The 25,486-nt window shown below is 44.6% G+C and overlaps 1 protein-coding gene across 3 annotated transcripts; it reads right to left on the bottom strand.

The window, feature by feature from the left end:
- Positions 1 to 3,915: 3,915 nt before the first annotated feature.
- Positions 3,916 to 22,193, bottom strand: DHX8 (DEAH-box helicase 8). 3 transcript variants are annotated; one of them, XM_039516366.1, is made up of 23 exons: positions 22,003 to 22,144; positions 20,329 to 20,414; positions 19,656 to 19,728; positions 19,153 to 19,238; positions 18,043 to 18,152; positions 17,627 to 17,938; positions 17,112 to 17,256; positions 15,689 to 15,892; positions 14,772 to 14,859; positions 14,310 to 14,407; positions 13,569 to 13,716; positions 12,991 to 13,172; positions 12,385 to 12,579; positions 11,959 to 12,144; positions 11,172 to 11,382; positions 10,802 to 10,983; positions 9,964 to 10,104; positions 9,507 to 9,662; positions 8,604 to 8,741; positions 7,964 to 8,092; positions 6,318 to 6,514; positions 5,972 to 6,151; positions 3,916 to 5,383 (listed from the first exon to the last, which is right to left on the bottom strand). In XM_039516366.1, exons 1-23 carry the CDS (start codon positions 22,142 to 22,144, stop codon positions 5,164 to 5,166), a joined length of 3,609 nt encoding a protein of 1,202 aa, XP_039372300.1. In that variant the 3' UTR covers positions 3,916 to 5,163. The 3 variants fall into 3 exon arrangements, with proteins under 3 accessions (XP_039372300.1, XP_039372301.1, XP_039372302.1); XM_039516367.1 differs by having other exon boundaries at positions 5,164 to 5,383; positions 22,135 to 22,193; XM_039516368.1 differs by having other exon boundaries at positions 5,164 to 5,383; positions 22,052 to 22,076.
- Between the last annotated feature and the right edge of the window lie 3,293 nt (positions 22,194 to 25,486).

Below are 25,486 nucleotides of genomic sequence, written 5' to 3'. Positions count from 1 at the left end.
TGTTGTATGATATTCCAAAACTCCTCACTATACCTGAACAAGACCTACACCAGCAATGCAGAGCACTAGAGACAGTGTTGACACATGATGACATGTGCGATATTGATGCGAGTGATTTAGGTGATGAACTGAAAGCCCTTTCAAGATACATTTCAGCAGGATCAACTCCAAAGGCTGTTCTGGAATATATGTGCATAAATAAGATGACCACCCTCTTTCCAAATGCTTTTGTTGCTCTGCGCATATTTCTAACACTTCCTGTAACAGTTGCCAGTGGAGAATACAGCTTCTCCAAGCTGAAGTTAATACAAACACATCTGCGCTCCACAATGACACAGGAGAGGCTGGTCGGCCTTGCAACCATCTCAATAGAGCATGAGCTGGACCAGTCTGTGGACCTTCAGGAAGCAGTTCAAATCTTTGCAACCAAGAAGGCACGGAAAGCACCACTTCGATTGTTCAGATAAAAATGCCGGTGTTTACTATGCAGACAAGAAAAGTTAACTTTTAAATACCTGAACAGCAAATGTGTTACTTAAAATTTTTGAACAAGGCATTTTAAGTTGTTAGTTCTCCTTTATTGGGGTAGGTAGCAGAGCAGTACCATGAGAGGAGAACAGGAAGAAGGCAGAATTGAGACCTTTCAAAGTTTTGGCCCAAGCGAGGGGGTATGGGGGCGTCATTTGAGCTCCCTGCCTCAGGTGAAATGTTGTGGGCTGGCCCTCCCCTGTGCTAAAATCATGCCAACCTCAGCCATCTCGGAAGGAACAAACATCCTCTCCAGCACAATTCTATCAGGCCCGTATGAGATACCGTTTCTGAACAAACCTGCAGCAAGCACAGTTCAGTCCCCAGGGTACGTGAGTGCCTAAGCTGTGCTAAGTGAGCACGAACTAAGGGAAGAAGAGTGGTTAGAACACAGGACTGGGAGTCAGGCACCTAATCTCTGCCACTGACTCAGAGTGACCCTGGACAAATAGCTTCCCCTTGCCTGTGTCCCTGTAGAACGGAGATAACACTGAACACAGACAGGATCAGGACACACATCTACAGCAAACAGGGAGGTGCTGTTTTGAGTGGCATTTTTTGGTGTATAACTGCACTTTGACTGAGCCAACTGCTCACCAGCCACAAGCACAGAATTTAAATAAACTAGTGTGCAGGTTTCTTCACCCCAAGCCTATGGTCAGACCAGCTACAGGATTTATGTATGCTGCAGAACATACACCTATAAACCACATTTCGGAGATTCAGATACTCAGTTACCATATTCCCAGCTGGCCTGAAAGAACAATACATTCATAAATGAGAAATTCCACCAAACTGCTAATGGGTCAGTATCGTGACCCTCTCTCTAATTGTCACAAAATCTCATGAAAACCGAATTAGGAGAAAACAAAACTCTCATTGTATGGCAGCACACTGCTGTCACAATGGGTCTGGTAACAAGCCCATTAAATGAGGGGAAGGCAGTTGCTATAACAGATGGAACACGTGTGGGGCTGCCTGTAAAAGTCTTATTTATCTTTCTTGGATTAAGGGCAAAAGGTTGATTTATTTGGAGAGAGAGTGAGCGTGTGAGAGAAGTTTGATATTTTTTGTCCAAGATACTTTATGTGACAAGCAGGCTGTATGCAGGCGACACATACAAAGGGGACTGCAGATCTTCAGCATGTGCAGCTGGAGTTTGGACAAGTGCACTGGATGTTGTGTGTCCCCACAAAGATTCACCACTGAATTCAACAGAATTGGAGGGGAGCACACTGGGGCTTCTTGTACTTGGGGGTAGGAGAGCATCACACCAACCTCTGAGAAACCAGTGGGAGTGACCTTACTTGAGGCTAGTTACTGCACCTTGCATCAGGGTGCTCCACGAGTAACACTCCCAGCTTCTAGAAGTGGAAAGTCCATAGAGACTTTGACATGAACTGGGCAGGAGAGGCTGCAAGCTCCTCTTTATCAGAGCCCAAAGCTCCTGAGAAGAGCAGAGTGTTTCAGATTGCAGCTTCTTGGACTTCAACAGAGAAGCCTTTTGAATAAAGCAGCTGATACCAGGACACATGATGCTATAGCCAGCTAGCAGAGGGCAGGGTAGGACAGCGCTTTCCCTACCCAGATCCTGAGCACTGATGGCAGCCTGCCCACTGCCTATTGTAGCAATTTAGTTATACATTTTTAATCCTTGGGTTCCTAGATCTGCATCCCTGGTTCTCCCTGTGCTTAACTGTAACTTGCCTTCTGCCACCAGCTATAAAGTTAACAAGGATGCTTTGGCAGCCATTTCCCTGCTTAATTACAGCTTATGGCTTTGTGCAAGCACTTTGTCCAACTGCAACAGGAAGCAGAGAGCCACCCTGGCCTGAGGGCATATTGTTTTCTCCCACCCCCACACCCACGCACATAAGTCTGCTGCTGCCAGGGATGAGAAGCTAGAGCCAGCACACCCCATCACATCATGTTCATGAAAAGATCTCTGCTATCATCCCCAGCACCACAACCAGGGCTGCAGAAGTGTAAGGAGATGGTTCATTTCTAAAACTCTGATCCCCAAAGGTAGAGAGGGATGGATGAGGAGACTATGTGTATGGCTCTACATACACTGCTCTGGGTCAAGAGTTCCCTCAGGCCTGTCTACATGGGAAAGTTTTTACCAGTTATACCAGTTTAACCACCTCTGTTGACACACTTATGCTAGTGAAAAAGTGGCTTTTTTGGTTTAAACACCTTCCCAAACGGATATAAGCTAACACCACTCTGATACCAGAATCCAAGTGCCTACACACTGGGGCTTATATTAGTATACCTATATTGGTTTAAATTCACATTTTACCTTATATTGGTATAACCTTCCAGCATAGACAAGTCCTCAGACCCTCTGTCACCTTGATTTTCCCAGAGTTTAGTTACATGCACACCGCTCAAATAGTTATTCTTTAGACTAACTGCAGATGGGCCTCCTAGAGGAATCACTGAGTGAAATTCTAGGGCCTGTGTTATACTTGAGGACAAACTAGGTGCTCATAATGATCCTTTCTAGCCTCAGAATCTACAGATATCAATGAACAGTTGCTTAACTTTAGACTAGAAACCTTTGTAGTGACTGTACTTCCTTCTGACTCCAATTCCATGGGTACAGTGACTTTCTAGCATCTGCCAGTGGATACATTTGAGAACTTGTTCCAAGCAGGACAGGTCTATAAAGCCTGTTGCAAAGGGTTGTGTGTAAACCAACATGCCTGTTTCATAGTTCAGTTCTGGAAGGCATGTGCACACTGCCTTGGAGCCCAACAGTTCACATGGAAAATACTGCAAATGAGGAGGAGCGTATTACTCACCAATTACAGCAAGAGCAGAGCTACTCCCAGTAAAGAGCACGACTGCTGACTTCCAAAAGAGAAAACAAAATTCTGTCTTTTGATTCCCCTACCAAAGAAGGGCCGAGCTCTCAAGCCAGCCAAGGAAACAGAAAATGCTGTTCCAAACAGGAAGAGAAATAAAAACAATTTGGAATTAAGAGACCTTGTCTTGAAGTCCCCCCAAGCCCCACTGCTGTCTGACCTGAGCCCTCAGTGAATATATCCCAAATCTTCCACCGGCTTTTAAAAAATGTGGTTCAAATACAAAGTTTCACCAGAATCGGGGTAACAATTACAGCAGCACAAAGAGGTTTTACCATGTTGGACGCCATTCTGTTACCACCAAAGGACAAACCCCTGTGCATATTTGATGCTGAAAGTTTCCTGTTTCAGAAGTTTATTTTAATAATAATTTTCTTTGTGAAGGCTTCTGAGGAACTTAGGGCATTTGTACAACATATTAAAAACAATATTTACGCCACCCCTCTCACTACCCTCTTCACAGACAGATGCAGATTTCAAATGTACCCAATTTTCAGTGAGCAATCACGGTGTTGTCTTGTAGCTCACAGAGTCAGGTGCAAATCCAACCAGTCAGCTCTTCTGTGCACTTTTCACCAGTCACTTCGTATATACACTAGCTTGAGAAAAGTTAGAAAGTTTGGGTCTCTAGCTCTGGAGCCAGGTAGCTATTTCCAGCTTTGAAAAGGCAGGTCTGAGCACAGGCATTACCATAACAGAAAGAAAATAAAGCAAGTTTATGTACAGCTTCAACATGACAACACACACATTGGCAAGTCATTCTGGAATTACATTTTCATAACTGTTCTATGCAGGTCTTTGCTGAAATCCATTTTTAGCCCTAAGAAAATATTGTATAAAAAAGAGCAGTTGTGATGTCAGCTAATGTTGTCAGAGGAAACAAAACACATGACACATTGTGTAGAAAATCTCTCTCTGGGACATCTGTAACCATTTAAGTTCACAGACTGAGCTGCGCTGCAGAGTGGATGTGGTTAATTAACATGTGATATTCTAGTTTTCAGTGCACAGGAGATGCTGATGAAAGATAAGACCACCAGTCTGACCTGTGCCATTGTCCAAGCGTAACAGACACTTGGGTTGGGTTTCAGGGGATCTCTTCCACCTTATTCCAAATCACAGATACTAAATCTCTCTCCACAGCTGGCTGCAGGAGTTTTTGATTTCAAGTAAGAGACAAATAGTTACAGCAAGTAAGAAAATGGAAAAGTTAAAGGAGGTTGAGCACAAGTGGTGAAGTCTGCCAAAGAAAACTGGTCATCGTCCAAGAGCAGAGACAGAAGTGTCAGCCGAAATCAATCCCTCTTCAGCGTGGCTAGAAACTCAGACCATTCTAGCATCTGAAGATCCAGTCAGGTGGGAGACAATCAAGTTGACAAACAACTGGTTTTTAGATCATTGCCTCATTTGTTAGTTTTGTTGATTAGTGCCCAGATTTCTAAGCCTTCAGATTTTCAAATGGTTGGAAGTAGGAGGAAGTGATACAACACAACTGAGTGAGCCTGGACATGAGAAGTGACCTGCTAACTGTAGCAGCTGAAGGGCAGAGGACATGAATCAGTGATATTGTCCAGTTCTTTTGGCCCCTAATGAAGACATTTACAAAGTGAATAGGAAATCAGACTAAAGCCTGAATTAGTCTGGATTTCAGCTGCAACTGGATTTGAGTTCAACTGCATGTGTCCCGAAAAGGGGATTTTAAAACAGTGCAGAATCTCATCCACCAGGAACACTTCGCCAAAAGCAACCCATGACAGAGCCAGGCTCATCGCCTCCTGAATGCACGAGAGATCCTCCAGGCATTGGGCTCCTCATAGCGATTGTACAGAGGCTCAAGCCGTTGCTGCTTCTTCTGTTTGCTCAGTTTGGTTGGATCAGAGACTTTGAAGAAGGCTGGTGCAAATTCCACCAGCCAGCGCGGGTCAATGGTGGTCACTTCGCGCATATACTCCTTGGTGGTCAGCACCAGCTCATGATAGACCACCCTGCGGAGAGAGAAGGCAACAATATTAAAGCTTGCAGAAGGGGAAATTAATGGTTCTTAACAACGACAAGGTCTTTGGGGCTGAAGACCTCATCTCATGTGAGGGGTGCTTGAGACCTGTCCCCCCGGGTCCAGTTCTCTAACTCTCCTTCCCCCCTTCAACATCACCTCCAGGATCATCAGACCCCAAAAGAGCCACCCCCAGCAGAAAGCCTCTCTCATCCACCTCCCACATTCTGCAGCATGGAGCTGCTTGGTTTCATGTCAGGATCCCCCTCTCGCTGACTTATGCTGCTGCGTTGAACTCCATACGTGGAGGACAGGCACAACAGGACAGCAGGAGGCAGGACTCCAGACAGCCTTGGTTTGCAGTAGTTGTAGCATCTCATATGTCCTGTACACGTCTGCTCAGGAGCCGAGAACAGATCAGAGTCTGTATCTTTGCTCTCTATTCTTGTTCCATGCCCATCACTGAAGTATCGGAGCATTCACAGATTTTGATCTGTATTTTATGTATAGCCCATGCTGAGGACTTTCTAGCTGTAGAGTTGAGAATTAAACTTAGAATTAAGAGTCCCTATTTTCCTACCATTCTGGCTGCCTGTTGAAGAGGGCACTGGATGGGTGAATATAGACCACCTGCTGGTCAATGAGAGTCCGGTAGCCCTCCTGGGGGTCCTTCTTTGCTGCATTTCGGAAGAAACCGCTGCAGATGGCCTTCTGGACTCGCACCGTCGCCTTCCCGCATGACACCACATCCAGCTTGTGTCTGCCAGAAGAGAGTCATAAAGAAAGAATTTAGAGGGCCCCCATGTTTGGTGTTCAAGGCACAGACACCATAACACCCAAACAGCAAGCACCAATCAGCTGCTGCTAAAGGACGAGAATGCTAAAAAAAGCAGAACCAGTTCCAGCCCTCTGCTGGATTTGCTCACCTGTCCATAATGCCCAGCATTTGTTTACGGATGTCCTGTGCCCTGCGCAAGGACCGGGCCTGGATAAAATTCTCATAGCACCAGGGATTCGAGAACTTATTATTCTTCCAGGAATTATAGACAGCCAGCAGTGTGAGGTGGTCTCCTTCTGTCTGGTGGAACTTGGCTTTCTTCTGGTCAGCAAGTGCTTGTTTATCCTAACACACAAAACATGTTTCCATCACGTGTGTTTTAGAGACAGTATCATGTACCCCGGCAATGGGGCACTGCATGTTCTTATGTGCTACTGAAATGGACAGCCCCGTGTTTAACCAGTGCAAGGTTGTGATGCATACAGAGCATACTGGCTTTTTTGTAAAGGATTAAATACAAAGCACTGCAGATCAGACTCAGCCCTGCCAGGTCAATGGGAGGTCCCTCGCCCACACCAGGGCTGAACTGGACCCCTATGATTAAGGCATTACCATTATGACACAAAATGTTAAACCTGAAAAAGACTAGCACAGCTGCTACCTGAAAACACAGACCTGTTGCAGACTCCTCCTCTCCTCTCTCACAACAGGGGAGGGCTAGAGCAGGGAATCTGCAACAGTGCGTCTTTCCTGAGGCACCCTTCTCTTTCCTCACCCCAACTATTCTTGAAATGATACTACAGGACACCTGGCTCACTTACGCTGTCAGCTGGCATTGTGTTGCATGCACACAACTAGTCAAATTTCTGTTGCTTAGAAATCTGACTTTCAATGACTGAGTGTATGTCTACACTATGGAGACTATATGACACAATCATGTCAGCATAGCTATGCTGGCACAGCCCCCTACACAAACAGAAAGAGTTTTTTCTGTACATTTTGGAAAACCACTTCCCTGAATGATATTAGCTACGTTGACAGATGCACTCTCTGTCAACATAGCTGTGTCTTCACTGGAGGGTTTGTTGGCATAACTATGTCAGTCGGGGGTGTGGTTTTTTCACACCCCTGACTGATGTAGCTATGCCAATATAACTTTTCAGTGTAGACCAGGCCTAATCAATAGACTCTGCAGAGAGGTCCATGTTTCTCAATTCCATGGATGTAGCCTTGGGATATCGATCAAACACGGAGGTCACTGGACTAGACAGCAATAGGACATTATAATGAAGAAATAACAGATCCAAAAGGGCTCTGATATGAAGCAGTCATGTCACCACCAGAGCCTGCAGCCCAGAGGTGCAGGAAGAGGGTCAGCACAGGAGGGGCTTATGATGTGTAACTTCATTCTGAAACCATTTCTGTTTCTCTGGGAGAGGAACGGGGTTCCTCCAGTCACCCTACAAGAATAGCTCCGAATTCCAAAGCAGGAGATGGCAGGTTCTAATGTTGTGTTTCATTTACTGTTGGGAAGCAAAGAAAAAAGCAAAGCCTCCAACTTTCACTTCCCCAAGGGCAAAGAGGCAGCAAACATCCACAGCTTGGGGGCATGTAACAAAGAGGTGAATTAGCTGTGCAATATGTAATCAAATGAACCCGTTAATTACGATCTTGTCTGGGGGGGGTACACACATACCATTACCCCAGATGCATTCAATAAAACACCACCAGATTCCTCCTTCCCACCATGCCACCAGGGCTGGGCACTACAGCACACAGGCCTGAATTCCTTACCTTTGGTCTGTAGAACACATTCTGTACAGACAGCATAGAGACTATAGTTAACATTTCTTCACTGCATCCCAAATGTACAGACATGATCAACATCTTACATAACATGGGCTCCAAGGGGAACTCTGCCATCTGCAGGAATAAAGGACAATGACATATTTTCCGTGGTGCTGAAGCAAGGCTTCAAGAGGTCTCAAGATCAGAAAATAGGCCAGACTTGTTTCACTTGAAGACTTTAACTAAACCTTAATGGGAGAGAAGACGATGCCATTGAGTGTTTCCCTACCATGGCACTGCCCACTACCTAGGGGAGCTTTACTCAGCACAGAGCAGATGACCTTTGCCATCTACATGATCAGAGCAGCCCAACACTTACAGGAGATTTTTAGACACTTGTAAAATGGAACTCACTTATTAGAGAAAATGGCACTGCTCGATTGGAAAGCAGAAAATACATTATTATTTACTACCTGTCTGCAAAGGCCAATTGCTAGTGGGGAAGTGTGGCTTTGGACCCACTAACAATGCACAAGAGCACAAAGAGAAAGCACTGACAGTGCCAGGTAACCCTATGGACAGCTACACCCAGGCCAGCCTGAGAACACAATACAACCAGTGTTCAGAGGCACAATATTTAACCTACTCTGCGCCCAAGTCGAGTGAGCAGCCCCTCATCGTCCAGGGCTCCCAAGGTGTAGAGTTGTTCCATGGCGGTGATTAGCGTTTCCATCGGGGGAGCATCCATAAAATCAAAGGACAGCAAGTCATTGATCCCCATAGCCTGAAACAGTGAAAATCTGAGGGTAAGAAACACCAGGAAAGAAACAGGAAACCAGGCTCCATAAGAAGAGACAACTCCAGAAGCAACAAAACATGAGTCAAAAGCCAAAACCAAGGTCTAAGCAGCATTGATGAGCTCTTGTGCCCAGGTTCATGCCTTAACTCCAGTATAACCACAAATCCCAGTGGGCGCATTATTCCATCCCTTGGGACAAAGACCAAAACAAGAAAAAGTTCTAGTAAAGGTACAATTGTGAACAATCTTGCACTAGCCCCAGGGAGATGCGTGTGGTGACCTAATAGTTCTGTGCCATCTCTAACATCTATGACTCTCACATGGGTATGGTCTTCTATAGATCTCCAGAGTATCTGGGGAAACATATATTTGAAGGACTCAACTACCACCACCGCAAAAGAGAAGTCCCTGCCATGCTGTGAGATGATGGCCTGAGAAATGTACCCTATTTTATAAAAGATGTTGTTTGTTTTTTATGTATGATTCCACTAAGACTCCTGGGGCTTTGCATTTCTAGAACTTGCAATGAAATATGGCTTTCAGGTTGTGTGTAAAGAATGGCCTTTGTGGGACTGATATCTGTAAAGCTAAGTCTGAGTCACAACCCCCTGGGAGAAAGAACTGGAGAGTAAGCTATAGTTCTGCCAATGGTACAGTGTTCCTTCCAATCCATTTGCCTTTGTAATTTCCACCCTTTTACTAATCACATCAGCCTGTATTTCAGCAAAACAATGAGATACTGATTCCTACCTTAAGGGAGAGCACTGTGCTGGCCAAGTTTGTTCTCTGGATTTCAGGCACGTTGGTGGTTAGCATTTCATCTCGGTAAGCACGCTCCGTGTACAGTCTGTAACACTTTCCTGGCCCTGTTCTTCCAGCTCTTCCTGCTCGCTGCTTTGCCTGCGCCTATAGGATTTCAGAGGGAATACTACATCTCAGAGGCAGGTAAGCATTATCCAGGACAATGATTCAATCAAGAGACTAAGTGAGAGAGGAACGAAGGATTAGTTGCTTGCAGTTCTGTTAGCTTTATTACAGGGGCTCCCAACACAATGCAGGGAGGGATATGATGTGCTAAGCATAGTCTGAGTGTGATGCAAGACAATGTGCATAGGAAAGTGGTATTTATTTCCCCACATTGTTTCCATAAAATTTCCTCTAAGCCACAGATTTATTACCAATACGTTATCAAACATATGCTGTGTACCTGGGAAATTGGTGTAACCACCAGCTGATCAATTCCAGTCTTGGAGTTATACACTTTCTGCTTCACAAACCCAGGATCCACCACATAATAGATTCCATCAATAGTCAGGGAGGTCTCGGCAATGTTGGTAGCAATGACAACCTGTAAGCAAGAGTGCAGTCTGTTGCTGACACAACTGCTATGATTTAAAATTACTGATTATTCTCCTGCCACCATGTGTGAGCGGATTTCGCCTTTCACCCACAAAAATGGCCAGATTTTAAACCTGTTTTAAGCTTTAGGGCAGTATGTGATGTGAACACAGTGGAACTCATTGATAAAAACGAGGAAAAGGTTACCAATTTCTGCTCAAAGAATTTTACATGATCCATAAAAAGTATTATTTTGCCTGGCTCTGCAACATAGCCCTTATGAGACAAGAAACCACCACAGAATGTGCTTCAAGAGAATTACTGCCATCCTCTGGGAGCTGCTTTTATACAGACTTCTCAGAAACTCAGACTTGCACAGAGGACAACAATGCCCTTGAAAGGCAGCATCTCTAGAGAATCTTTCTGCTGCATCAATGTTATTTATAAAGCAATTCTGCACAAAACGGTTTGGGTTAAAATAAAACAGAAGGCTACTTAAATGCCAAAAAATGAATGGAGAATTGGCCAAGAAAAGTTCTGAGAGTTAAGCCACATAAGAGCTGCTGTTTCAAAGCTACAGAGCACAGTCTATAATTACTCTCCTCCCCAACCCATGGCACATAAGATTCTGAATGGAATGAACAGTTTAACAAGTCCACTATTAAGTGTTTCATCAGAGGGGGAAGCCGCCCTTTGCCTGGGATTACCTTCCTGCTGCCTGGTGGGGCTGGGTCAAAGATCCTGGTTTGCATCTCGCTAGGTAAAGCTGAATACACGGGGAGGATAATTAACTCTGGCACGTCGGGTCCCAGAGATTTCATTCTCTCATAGAGGATCTCGCAAGCTGTATCAATCTCTTCCTGACCCGTCAGGAACACTAGGATGTCACCTACAAAAAGGAACGTGTCCACAGAATTAATCCTGCTCCACACAACTTCTATCTAACCACTCCCTTTGCTTCCTTCTTCCCCTCTTCTCTTCCATGTAGAAAGATCTCCCCTTCAGATGTGCTCCTTTTAAAGCCATATGACCCCATGACACAGGACTCTGCCACCACCAAATTTTAATCGCACTTACCTGGTGGCTCCGTCAAATGGATCTGCATCACTGTGATCAGACTGGCATCCAGATAATCGGTCTCTGGTTCTTTCGTGTACAGAATTTCCACAGGGTATGTTCTGCCGGGAATCGTGAAGATTGGAGCTTCATAGAAATACTGGGAGAATTTCACAGCATCTAATGTCGCCGAAGTTACAATCAGCTTCATATCCTGACGTTTCTGCACTGTCTGTAGCAGGAGAACACGTTCCCATACCATGTTAATAGTGACAAAGGCAACAAATAAGGGCTTCAACAAGCCCCTTCACTCAGTTACATTATTCCAGGTAACAAGAGGCTTCCATCATCTCAGGGGCAGAATCATCTAAATGCAAAGGAGGATACACTGTCCTTCTCAGAGAGGCAAAAGCCCAGAATCTCATGCAATTTAAAGCTAAGGCCATATTTACAATACACTTCCCTTTCTTCCTAGTTAAGGGAAATCCCAGCACAGAGACCTTTTGTGAGAGGCAGACTGCGTTAAGTGAGACTATTTCCTTATTCTGAGACAGCTGCTTATTCACCCCCAGAAATGTTCTGAATTAAATGAGCTTCATCTGTTGCCAAAACTCCATTTCATTTACAGTCAGAGCTAAGACCAGGTGAGCTACTTTTGTAAAGGTACCGTCACCTTCAACCACAGCTCAGTTCTCACAACTGACCGTTTTAAGACACGAGGGTCTTGAAAGGCAAACATGTCTGCCTTCCTCCTGGGTTCCCTCCTGATATAACCTGTGGAGAGCCCAGGGGCCAAACCTAACATTACCTTTTTCAGAAGCCCAAAGAGCACATCAGTGTGAATGGTCCTCTCGTGGGCCTCATCCAGCATGATGATGGCGTACTGGGTCAGGTCCGGGTCAATCAGGCACTCCCGCAGTAACATACCATCCGTCATGTACTTGATGACAGTCTCAGGGCTGGTGCAGTCTTCAAATCGAATCGTGTACCCAACCTACCCAACACGAGATGGAAGCAGAACAATAGGTTTGAATGAGTAATGATGTGTCTGCCCCTTACACTAAACTAACTGAACTGATGAAACAAAATTGTTGGCAATGATAATCCCAGGCTGAGTTATTCTGCCAGCCCCTCAATCCAAACTTGCCAGAGCGCAGATTAGTTATCCCATTACTGATTTTTCCCTGCTTTTCATCGTGTTTATGCAGCTGCCTCCTCCAACACAGAACTTTACCTCCTGTCCCAAACAGCAACCAAACTCCTCAGACACTCTCTTGGCAACAGACATTGCAGCCACTCTACGAGGCTGGGTGCATCCAATCTTTCCTCTTGACGTGTAACCTGCCTCAGCCAGGTACTGGGTGATCTGGGTCGTTTTCCCAGAGCCAGTCTCACCGATAACAATCAGGATCTGATTGTCATGAACTGCCTGAAAGAGGACATGTTAGAAAGTGCTTGTTAGGATTTTTTTTTTTTTTTAAATACAGTCAATCTAAGACTAGATGTAGCCCCCCAAGTGCCCTCACTCATGCTGGCTCAGACAAAGTGTTCTAGCCTAGGTCTTGCTAACCAGCAAGCCAGTAAACTCTTTAGCCACTCAGATGACTCACTCTGCCATAAAGACTTGTGTCATTTGGGATCTTAGCTCCAATTTTGGCCCTACTGCTTTAAGAAGCACCAGCAGTTTTATAAAGACGTATAGAGAAAAATTATGATTTTAAAATACCATTTAATTCTAAAAACTCTCAAGTGGCTACTAGCGTGTCAATAAACAGACCCAGTAACATTCATATTAATCCTTCCCACTCCAAGGAGAAGGCGGCTCCTGCATGGGTCTTACCTGAATCAGCTGCTCCTTTAGTCTGAAGATTGGGAGACTCTCCCTCTGCTCAATGATGGAAAGTTGGGTTTTTTTACCATAGGAAGCTTTGTTGCCACCGAATGCATGTTTCTTCCACTCTGGGATATCATTGGGCATCATCCCAATACCCCGCATGTTGGCAGCTATTTGTCTCCCATCCACTACGAGAAAAAAAGAAATGAGAATTTAGTTATTGCACTTCAGTTCACGTGGCACAAATGTAGTAATGAACTAGACACAGTAAAAAGGCATTTTACAGACAACACTACAATGTGCCTGTTTAAAACCCGAGTGAGCTGTTCTGGCACATTGATTGTGATTTTGGGCCTACTACAATTTTTGCCATAGTTCCATCTCTGCAACACTTGGTAATACACCCAGTCCACTCTCCCATCACACTCTGACTAAAAGACTAAACATAAAAGCTAGGCTCAGGATGAAAAAAGGTTTAAGTGAAGTGGCCACACACACAGACACCAAGACATTCTCCTGGAATGGGTCAGCTCCCACAATGAATGGCACAATAGACACTTAAACAGAGACAAGTCAGAACACACCGTCAGGAAGAGGATCCACCCAGTGTGTATTAAGTCCCATAGGGATAGAGTCCATCTCTGCTTCCCTTTGAGCTTGTTTGAGTTCTCGCCTTTCTTTGGCTAAAGCACTTTGCATCATTGCGGCCTGGGACAAGGAGCCATCAGGATTCTGAGGAACAAAAACAACATACAATTACAAGCACTGTCCAGTCCTTTACTGGAGCCCTCTACTCTGTACACCTTTATTACAGCCCAGCCCATCTGTCCTTGATCTTGAAGGCAATCTCTTTCCCATAGCGACTTCAAAGGCTTTTAAAACTTTATTATTTCACAAGTACAGAAATATTTTTGATGGCTAGATTTCCAAGATGCCAGTGGCTGTGACTGTAAAATAGGAGACTCCTTTCATAGTCCAATCAAGGATGAGATTACTGGTAATGAGGTGGGAAGGATAATTTCCTGGCTATCCCCACCTCATCAAAAACAAGAGGATGAGTGGGGCAGAAGAACACCACTTGGTTCTAACTCTTTTTCTGTGAAATGTAGGCTGCATGTTAACCTTGCATTTCTATTCCATGATCTCATTTCACTGTTATCAATTAAATGAAAACCAAACTAGATATAATAAAAGAAAAAGATCTCCAACCCAGAGCTCCTGATTTTCTGGGCTATGGATACCAAGATTCCACTCGTTATTGCTAATTCCTGAGTATTTACATAAAACCAGCGTACAAGTTTTCAATCATTAGTCTGATCTCTTACCTTCACTATTTTAATGGGACTCATATCCATGCTTTGCTTCGTATGCCCTCGCAGGAACGGTGGCTCTTCTTCAACCAGCTCAATCTCAAGGTCTTCATCTAAACCCACAAATAATTCAGGTTTAACAAGGAGACACATGCAGCTTTTTTCAACAAACTTCTGCCGCAGCAAAAGGAAGCTACATAACTGAAGTGTTTTCTGTGCATCCTATTTACTGTATAATTACATATTCTACAAAGGTAAAAATGTCACAGGCAAGGAGAGAGTTCCCGGCCAAAGGCCACCAGCACTTCATTAACCAAAGGGAACCAGCACACCTCCCAGCTCCAGGTGTTTAGAGCTACTGCTAACTATGAAACTCCTTACACTTGCTTGCATCAGAAGTTCCTTTTTGCATAGATCACATACACAGAAACACATGGAATCTATTAAACCCACAGTGAAACTACCAGACAATATTACCTTCTTCGTCATCAACTTTGGGGAGGATTCCAGTCTCCTCATCGAAGTCAGGAAACTCTTCTTTGGAGAGCACATTAGCAGCAATCATCTGGGAAGGGAATGGAGAGGGAAGGATTAGTTCCCATATGTGAACATCATTCAAGGGTTGATTGGCCCATTTAAGATTCTACAGCTCTCTGGGATGGAAGGAGGGTTCACTTTGCAAAGAGACAGGAAGTGTAAGTTCTCCCAGGACATTGTGGCACTGGGATTTTCTGAGGGGATTGTGTCTATTAGTGTGGTACAACAGAGTATAAATAGGAGAAATAGGATGAAATTAAGAAAGGGACATTTACAATGAATTTTCAGATAATATATCCCAACAGGGTGATGTACTGGGTTGTAGACTTCTCCTGAAAGAATTCAGTTGTGACTTTAAAACTTCTCTGGACACAACATTAGTAGATGTGCTGCAGGGAACAACCCAGCATCAGCAGAGATGGATTAGTATGGCTTTTTAATCTCTGACACCTTGTCTTTCCTGGATTTTAGTGCTGGTGAAAGATGCTGGTATGACAAGTGATGCTTCTAACAAAGATGTTTCAGTTATTAACAGCACTGGACAGATTTATGAATCAGAGATATAGAAGCGAAAGGCTCCACATTCCATTATGGATCCCTGGGACTAGCAGAGAGGGACAGCTGTCTTATACTTAACTGGATCACACTATTAGCCAAAGATTACTCAAAGCCTTATGAGGTCAGAGCTTGGGAAACCCAGATTTCAGAGAGCTTATAACAGTGAGGACGATGTACCCAAGAAACCATGGTCTATTAAGAAAAATGGGAAGGTGGATGGTAGTCTGTGAAACTCCCTTACAACCATACTGAATGACATCGCCCCAGACATCCCAGTATGAGATGGTAATGCTTTACACCTGTTTGATTTCCCATTTCTCTGGGTCTGATATCCGGGTGAGACGCTTCCGTTCAAGGCTATCATCCTCCACTTCAGGGGCATTCACCAGGGAGAGGTGACTGGGTCTGTCTGGGTTCCTCATAGAGGTCTCTTCATTGGTCTCTCCAACCAGGTTTCTGCGTCGGTTTGGGTTCAAGTCTTCCCCAGTCTCTTGATCAACATCCTATATCAAATATGATTGACAGATTTATTAATCACTGTCCCACCTTTCCTTAGATACCTGGCCTGGTCCTCCTTTCTGTATCAAGCATGTAAAGGCAAGGCTCTCTCAGTTTCCCAGAGAGGCCACAGCCAAACACAGCCCAGATATGTGAAGACATTTCACTATTATTTGTTTTTTAAATTAACATCTCAGAAGTGATTAAAGTCTGTGGTCAGAAGCACATTGTGGCCTGTAATTTAAAATAAAATGCCTCTTTCTCATGGAGGATGGGCATAAGTGACAGCTTGGGGTCTGGCTGGGCACCTGACTAAAGACTTCAAAGTTACCACTTTGTTTGGTTCAATGAGTGGTACAAACACTTTTGAATGTTTAAGAATCTTTATATGCAAGGCATCTGAAAAGAACATGTGAAGAAAACAGGGAGTAGGAACCAATGGGTGGCATAAATACAGAACTATAACTTAACAGCTTTAAGTATTGAAATATGTATTTTGAAGGGATTCAAATTGGTATTTCACATATTGCTGTAAACAGTGATGAGCCGCCAAAATCTTAACAACTGGTTCCCTCCTCACCCCACAAGGGGGTCGTGGCCTGCCCCCTGGGATTCCTGCCCCATCCAACCCCCTGCGTTCCTTGACGCCCTCCCCCAGGACCCCTGCCCCATTCACCCCCCTTCCCTGTCCCCTGACTGCCTCCCGCCCCCCATCCAACCCCTCCTCTCATTCTTGATGGTCCCCTGGGACCCCTGCCCCATCCAACCACCCCTTCTCCCTGTCCCCTGACCACCCCTGCCCCAGCTCACCTCCGCTCCGCCTCCGCAGGCCTAAGCGCAAAGCCACCTCTTGCTTCTCCATCCTCCCAGGCTTCCCGTGGGAAGCAGGGGGGGAGGGGGAGAAGCAGGGCAGAGCATTCAGGGGAGGCGGCGGAGCGGAGGTGAGCTGGGGCCGGGGAGCTGGAGCACCCACAGGGTCGGTGCCTAAGGCACCACTTTTGGATAATGTGCTCAGGGGGCGGCGGTCGCTCCCCCTGTTCCCCCCCAGCTACGCTCCTGGGTCACTTCAACTTACCGGGTTCTAAAAGGGCTTCTAAATTTAACAACCAGTTCCCGCAAATCGGCTCCAGCTCACCACTGGCTGTAAACTAGAACTGTAAACACTCTCTCTCTCCACCATCATTTGATCTGTGTTCAACACATATCTATAAAATTCTTCCATACCTTCATGCTCAGGCTGGTTTTGGACCCAGTAAAGGATAGCACTTTGACCTTTACTCTTTGACCTTTGCTCACAACATCAGCAACATTAGCAACACGTCCCTCTCTGCGAAGTTCAGAAATATGAACCAAGCCTTCCCAGCGTTTCCTGTGGGTCACACGTGGAGAGAAGAGCATGAGACACTGTATATTACTCTGGGAAACAGCCCTTCCCATATCACTTTAGCATTTAAATGTCTTAAAATGTTTTAGTGCTCAGAGGTTTTAGCATGTTTATAAATTGTCCCTGGAAAGAGGAACATTCTTTACTGTCAGTTTTACTTTTTTGAAACAGAAAATTCACTGTGGTCATGAAATACAGTGTGTATCACTGGCATACTTGCCTGAGCCTAATAAAAAAAGGTATGATGCCTTAAGTCATATTAATAACAGAAATTGAAGCCAATGTTTATAATACACAAGAGAAGGGTGATGGTACAAGAAGCGGTAATGGCTCACTGTGAAGGTCAGATGGGTACCTTAGTCCTTCCAGCTGCACAAAGCACCCAAACTGCATTATACTTGTGACTTTGCCGTTGTAAATTTCTCCAATCGAAGGCTCTTCAGGTGGGGGCCGATCCACATGCTTGTCCCTCCATCTGTCATTACTCTTCTCTGCGTATTTCTCTCGATCCTTACGGTCCCTGCTGGGACTCAGACTCCTGCTCCTTGAGCGGTATCTGGATTTCCCCTTGTTCTTATCCCGAGTCCTAGAACGTGACCTGGAACGGGATCGGTGTCTCCGTTTCCTGTCTCTGTCGTGACTGCGACTCCGCCTCTTTTTTTTTGCCCTGGCAAACATTAACAATCTGTGTTCAACTTTCATACAAGAGCAGGTCATGCAGACAGAAAACTTACTGGCTAGCCCTTGCCCAGAGATGCACTGGAAACTTACCGGTGGTCAGTATTCCTTTGTTTTTCCTGCCCACCTGCACTAGGCATTAAAGCTTCAAGTTCTTTAAGAGCATCAACGGCCACTTTCACATCATCTTCATCCAGCATAGTCTGTAGACACAGATAATACCTCTGTAAGCAGGCTGATTAAAATCCTATCACCAGCACAGAGCATTAATCTATGCAATGGGACAATCACTCATTTCTATAGCCAGAAAGGAGGAAAGTAGTAGAAAAGATCACAGAGAAAATGCAATGTAAAGAAGCAAAGATATGGGGATGATTAAACCAGGAGTCTCAAAGCCAAACCCTTCTCTGCCACATGGCTCTACCAGTTCTGCCTCGAAGTAAGAATTTGGAGACTAACTTTTTAAAATTGTTACTGAAATCTTAATACGCATGTTACTAGTAGGCAACTTCAGTAGCCTAGATTTTAATCCTGAAGTCCTGACAAAAATTAACTTCTCCATAAGTAGATGTTTACTACAGGTCCCAATCTGATTAAAGATATACGCTAATAATTTATTTCATCCACCTCAGCTTCAAACCTCTGCACAGTTCCACCTTTTCCTCTGCCTCCTCCATGCCTCTCACTTTCTGCACTCTTCTGGATCCTCTTTCCTATCTATCATCTTCACCTTTCCTGCTCTTTGTACCTTCTATCGTGCAACCCCTTATACTAGGTGTATAAGGGCCTTTCAATCCTAGGTGCCAAACATGCTCCTTCAAAACCACTCCTTAAATGAAGTGTACTACAATGGTCTCAGTGTCACCATGCAGTCTTGCACCTGAAACATTATCTGCTTATTATGTTCTGTGAGTTACGCTGTGAATTTGTCAGGGTAGGAGCCTTGTGTTGTTGATGTTCTGCAAAGCAATGTTTGCCCTGAGAGAGCTATATTAACAATAATCCCCTGCAGTCCCAAACCAACTACTTACTTCCCACTCTATTCTGCGTTTTCATTTCTCATGCCCTGTCACATTTTGTGCATTAGAAGCACAATATAGATGGTCATGTTAATGTAGCAACTGCAAACCAAGAGTGAGAAAACAGAAAACAAGCATCGTATTTCCGTTCACTGAATGTTAATGTGTGAAATTGCATCCTTACCCTGATGGTGGGATTGTCTGGCCTGCAAAGGGCTGGGAACAGGTCCTTCAGCTTTTCCTTTTCTGTTTTAGGTTTGACAACTACCTCTGGTTTTAGAATAAAAAAAAAGGGTTAAAAAAAAAATTAGAAGTGCACCTTTATCACATGGCTAGAATAGTTTTCTACCTATCATTTCTGAAACTGAGTATTCATTTCAGCTCTGAATGTAAATTTTACTGCAGTTTTTAAAAGCTGAATTAAAAATAACTACATTTCCCCTCACAAAGGAAATTCTGGTTAGTGAAATATGCAATATTCTGAATTCTGCACTGAATAAAGCTCTCTTTGAGTAGCCCAAAAGCTTTGCACCAGCGACTCACGTAATACAGAGAACTCCACTGGAATGATAGTATATAAGATATAAGAACAGTGATTTCTTCTGTCATACTCACAATGTCCAACAGACGCTGAAAGAGTTAGAACTGTTTTCTATTGAGCTGTTGGAGCAGTGAGACTATACTTACCTTTGCCTGTAGATGGCTTTGCTGGTGGCCGCATTGTCTGTATGAGACGTAACAAATTACTAATGAGGGAATCCTGAAAAATTAGATAAAGCACAGAAGATTTTTTTAAGTGACTGCAATATTTTTGCACATTAGCACAAGGGAGGGTTTGTTGAAAGGGAACAAAAAGCTCAGTCCCAACTTCTAAAGATGTAGAAGTATAGTGCCATAGTCACAAGAAATCACACATACACTATAAAAGTTCAGTTGCCTGGTGTAGAGAACCAAGACAAAAAGTGACTTGACTCTACAATGTTATGAAAATTCCATTTAAGTAACTCTCCACACCAGTCACTGGCTCTAACTAGGACAATAATTTTGACCTGTTTCTAAGGTACTTATCTACCTGGTGTGTGAGGACCATAAAAAGTTTGTTTTCATGACAAGTTGTTTTTCTTGCACTACACATGCATAGTAATAAGAAACCAAAGAGCCCAGATGAGTCTTCAAAATTGCATAGTGCTTCAGAGACTGCATCAAGCAAAGTTAAATAAAGCTTAATTAGACAGAAGTGTTTGGAAGCCAGCATATATGAACTATTAAGTGAAAATAATTGCACATTAATAAACACAAATACTTAATCCTTGAAACTCTCTTTTAAATAAAAGATGATCTCTGTTCAAATCTCACTTACTGTGAACTCGGCGCCATTCTTTGTAAGGGCAGCCTTGAATGTGTCAAATGTGGTGTTTTTCTCAGCAAGATTTATCACAAACTCAGCTGCAAAGAAAAGGTGATCAAGAGTGAAACAAACAAAAATAATTTGAAGTCAGGTCAAGTGCATTTCACTCTGAGGAAAGGGGCTGGCTTAGCAACCTGGGAACCTGAAGTCCCTCATCTAGCCACAGAACATGGAATGCACGTCTGCAGCAGTGAAAGTTTCACTCTCTACACTGCCTTAAGTCCATTTGCAGGAACCCAGACCTGGAGGGATTGTGTCTCAGGATGAGATGAGAGCTCATTTTCTAACTCACACTGTCAACTCTTTGGGGGCAGGGACTGTCTTTTGTCTCTCTTTGTTCAGCACCTAGCACAACTACTGGAGCTACAAACAATCAAAAATGGAAGTGTCAGGGCAATGAGGCTGAAGCTGGTTCCTCGTTCCCAATTCCTTATTTGATTATATAATCAATAAATATTTACATAATTACACATTTACTTTTTTACCACAGTCACTCCTGTTAGTCTGATGAAATTTCTAAAAATGTAAATCTTACATTGAGATTCTTGAAAACAAACCCTGTTGCCTCCTCTGTCCCCATATCTACTCTAGCAACACCATCATACGACCCAACCACACCAGCGACACCATCAGAGGCTCATTCACGGGCACATCTACTAATGTGATATATGCCTTCATGTGCCAGCAATGCCTCTCTGTCATGTACATTGGCCAAACTGGACAGTCTCTATGTAAAGGATAAATGGACAGAAATCAGACATCAGGAATGGTAACATACAAAAGCCAGTAGGAGAATACTTCAATCTTCCTGGACGTTCAATAACAGATTTAAAAGTAGCCATTCTTCAACAACAATAACAAAAACCCTTCAGAAACAGACTTCAAAGAGAAACTGCAGAGTTACAATTCATTTGCAAACCTAACACCATCAATTTGGGCTTGAATAGGGACTGGGAGCGGCTGGCTCACTACAAAAATAATTTTTCCTCATCAGTTATTGGGAGTGGACCACATCCACCCTGACTGAATGGGCCTTCAACATTGGTTCTCCACTTGTAGGGTAACTCTCTTCTCTTCATGTGCCAATATATATTTATGCCTGTATTTGTAATTTTCACTCCATGCATCTGAAGCAGTGGGCAATATAACTATAATTCTCCTTATCGTTAGTATGGCAACACCCATTTTTTCATGTCCTCTGTGTAGATATATCGTCCTACTGTATTTTCCACTGCATGCAGCCAGTGAAGTGGGTTTTAGCCCACAAAAGCTTGTGCTCAAATAAATTTGTTAGTCTCTAAGATGCCACAAGTCCTCCTGTCCTTTTTGCCAAATAAATCTGCTAGCACCGGACTCCTCGTTGTTTTTGTGGCTACGGACTAACAGGGCTGCCCCTCTGATACTTGAAACTAATGCTGGCCTCTGACTAAGGAGCTGAGACCCAGACTCCAACTTCAGCCTCGTGTCATGGCCAACGTGCAGCCTCGCATCACCACAGGGGCTGGCTCCCCCCACCCGCCGCCTTCCTCCTCCAGAGGGGTCCCGGGCTCCTGCCCTGCCCCGCCCCGCCCGGGGGTCACCCCCACCCCGCCCGGCCCGGCCCCGCGCTCCCCGCCGGCCCCTCACCCAGGTCCTTGTCGTTGATGCCCAGGTGATTGTCCAGCTCGGTGCAAACCTTGGACACCAGCGACAGGTACTCGAGCTTCGCGAGCTCGTCGGCGCCCGCCGGGTCCCCCATAGCCCCGGCCCCCGACTCACAAAGCGCCATCCGCTTCCGGGTGTGGGCCGCGTCAGAGCTACGTCACGCCCCTGCTGGGGTCACGCAAGGCGCTGGCCATAGAGACGGCGGCGCTGGCTAGAGCGGCTCAGGCTGGGGCCTGGGAGGGAGGCCGCGCCTCCGACTCTATGGTCTAGGGCCACTGGCGGGCGGGGCGGCCCTTTCCTTCCCGCTCTCTTGGAGGTCTGGGGTGGGGAGAGGGCAGCAGGGCCCGGCACGGTGCCGCCCTCAGCCTGGGGAGGAGGCGATTCGCTGCCCCAGGGTCAGTGACAGGAATCGCCCCCTCAGGCGCATATTCGTGAGGAGATTCCCGCTCACTGGGGAGGGGGCAGATTTCCCCCCCCGCCCCCGTATCCATGAGGAGATTCCCGCTCACTGGGGAGGGGGCAGATTTCCCCCCCCGCCCCCCGTATCCATGAGGAGATTTCGCGCCCCCCCCCACCCCCGTATCCATTCAGAGACATTTACAATACACACCAAGGGAAGATGCTCACCTGCTCCGGGAACTTTCCAGGCTGCATCCAGAACCTGAGGCTGAAGCCTAAATTGCCACAAAATGGAATCTGAGGGGAAACATCTGGCACAATGAAATCCCTGCACCAGCCCATCCAATGAAGGGTGAAAACAAACCCTGAGCGAGGCCCTCCTCATCCTATGTATCAGTGACCTACCTGCTTCACTAGATCCACTACCTAGAGCACCAGCTAAACAACCAGGAATAAAATGACTATTGTCTGGTGGTAACCTGGTCATACTATTGCACACAAGAGGTCTCCATCCATTTTCCGGCTTGCAAGGTCATCCTGCAACCTATACCCACAAAGTCACATTGTTTTTGGAAAAACCTCAAAACAAATTTTGTTAGAGACAGAGAAATTGAGTGCATGTTAAATTAGGCACCTGGGCCATGTTAAAAACACATCAACATTTGGGCTGGTTCAAAGCATTAGAAGAAAAAGCTATGCAGGCTCTCTGCCATACAGAAATCGCTAGAGAAACACAATCCAGTGATAATGCTACTGCTAAACCTACTGGACAGTATATAAACCCTATTGTATTGTATGGAGTGAAGGCAGGGACCCAGCTCTAGCAACTATGCTAACTGGGACAAAGTGTCACAGAAACCTTACATGCATGACTCCGCAAGTAACTATTACAACATTTATTCCAGCAACAATGGGCTGCAGAGCAGAGGTTGATGATTTCCACCCTTCTGGTGCCACCTCAACCAAAGCAGTAAACACTTCCCCTCTCTAAAGCACTAGAGAGCCCAAAATGAAATCCAAACAAAACTAAAATTCACTGCTATCTAACATCACTATTGTGGCCCAGGGGCACTAAACTGCTGAGCAGTGGAACAAACAAGCCTCCCAGACAAATTATACAATACACCAAAAACACCAATGTCTGAGTGACTGGGAAGAAAAGTTCAGAAAAGTTTGATACAGAACTATCATCCTGCACATCACCTCACCACAGTGAAATGTGCATAGCTAAAGTAGACTCTTACCAAATACAGAAACAAAGGCAGTAAACAATAGGTTGAAACTGGGAGATATAAAGCAGAATGCAAGCCCAATGAGTAGCAGCTGACAACTAATGTGACAGAGAAGAGATCAGGATAGTGAGACACTTTCTACTCCTAATGTCCAAAATATGAGAGAATGTGAAAATAATTACAATCAGAGATAAAGGATAAAATCCCTAATGCACTTGTGAATCATGTTCTGAGGGACAGTCAACATACCTATCTGTTTCAGGAGATAGCAGGTGTACCTGCCTCAACCATAGCCTAGCCCTGGGACTGTGTCTTGAGTGAGATTCTGTTAAACACTTTACGTATTATAGGGAGAGGCACATAGATGACAGACATGTTGGGGAAGAGTCAACATGGCTTTTGTAAAGGGAAATTATGCCTCACCAATCTATTAGAATTCTCTGAGGAGTTCAACAAATATGTGGACAAAGGTGGTTTAGTGGACATAGTGTACTTGGACTTTCAGAAAGCCTTTGACAAGATCATCTCATGGATCAGTAACTGGTTAAAAGACAGGAAACAAAGGTTAGGAATAAATGGTCAGTTTTCACAATGGAAAGAAGTAAATAACCGAGTTCTCCACGGATCTGTATTGAAACCAGTGCTGTTCAATATATTCATAAATGATCTGGAAAAGGGGCATAAACAGTGAGGTGATAAAGTTTGCAGGCAGTATAAATTACTCGAGACAATGAAGTCCAACATAGACGGTGGAGACTTACAACAAAGGGATCTCACTAAACTGGGTGACTGGGCACCGCACAGTTGAAAGACAGGCTAGTAGGTTAGATGGATCATTGCTCTAACCTATATGGCCATTCTTATGTAAAGATGCTAAGGACAACCCTTACAATTGTAGTGTGGAATATTACAGTAGTGCAAAGTGTTTCTGATTTTCACATAGTGTGAATGAGACTTAAGTGATGTGTCACAGCTGCAAATGTGACTGCTGTCTTCCCAAGAGAAAAGTTAGGGCTGTATGTCTCCACAGCATTCCTTTGTCAAATGGTGCATAGCAGTTTAAAAGAAAAATCCAGACCCTGTTATCTATTGCATTTGATACAGAGGAGAAGAGGCTAGGAAATGAAATGGCAAAGTATCAGCACTGAAGGAAAAGAAAAAATCCCTCTCTCTTTCCAGCCCAAGTATTCTGCTAGAAAAATGCATTTATGGAACTCTTGGATAAGAACCCATCCTGAGAAAACCAGAGTAAAATAGAAAAGACACTAGGCAAAAACTTAGTATCTTTTCATGAAGTGTTAGATTTTTAGGAAACAGCACTAAATACATTAAAAACTGCAGAGACACCCTTAAATTCCAGGATCCACTATTTTTTCTCAGTGGGATTCTCTTAGTCCATTCATAATGACCCTAACCATGGTTATAAATCTGTTGCATATATTTCTGCTTCCGTTGCTCCCTGTCTATGGAAGTAGAGTCCGATAGTGGAGTTCTCCATCCCATGGCTATATTTGCTGCGTGCGTCCTGTACACATTACTACAGGTGCTTTGCAAAGTCTGAGTGGTAGAAGTTGGGCTGATCTGGTCTAAGATAGACACAGTTGTAGGGGGCTTTAGGTATATATCTCACTTCCGGTGAACATGTATCTCTGCTTCACTACAGCTGATTAGACTTCAAAGGAGGGTATCATTCCCCTGACTTTACAAAGCCAGTCATTACCATGACAGAAAATGAGCAGCAGCTGTTACCTTCTTTCCCACATGACAACTGCCATCCCTTCATTAATTGCTATTCTGGACTCTGCTCTTGGCAGCACTGACTTATTTATATGCAT

This window comes from Mauremys reevesii, linkage group 27, assembly GCF_016161935.1.
Source record: "Mauremys reevesii isolate NIE-2019 linkage group 27, ASM1616193v1, whole genome shotgun sequence".
NCBI classification, from domain to species: Eukaryota; Metazoa; Chordata; order Testudines; family Geoemydidae; genus Mauremys; species Mauremys reevesii.
The sequence above is the reverse complement of the archived record's forward strand: the minus strand, read 5'-3'. Positions and strand labels throughout refer to the sequence as shown.

Excerpts from the sequence above, each read along its gene's own strand:
- DHX8 (XM_039516366.1), bottom strand. The coding sequence starts at position 22,144 with ATGGCGCTTTGTGAGTCGGGGGCCGGGGCTATGGGGGACCCGGCGGGC. Across the intron at positions 19,239-19,655 it reads AAAGCCATCTACAGGCAAAG|AGGTAGTTGTCAAACCTAAA; the intron begins GTAAGTATAGTC and ends TTCTAAAACCAG. Across the intron at positions 6,515-7,963 it reads ATGTGTTCTACAGACCAAAG|GATAAACAAGCACTTGCTGA; the intron begins GTAAGGAATTCA and ends TTTGTGTGTTAG.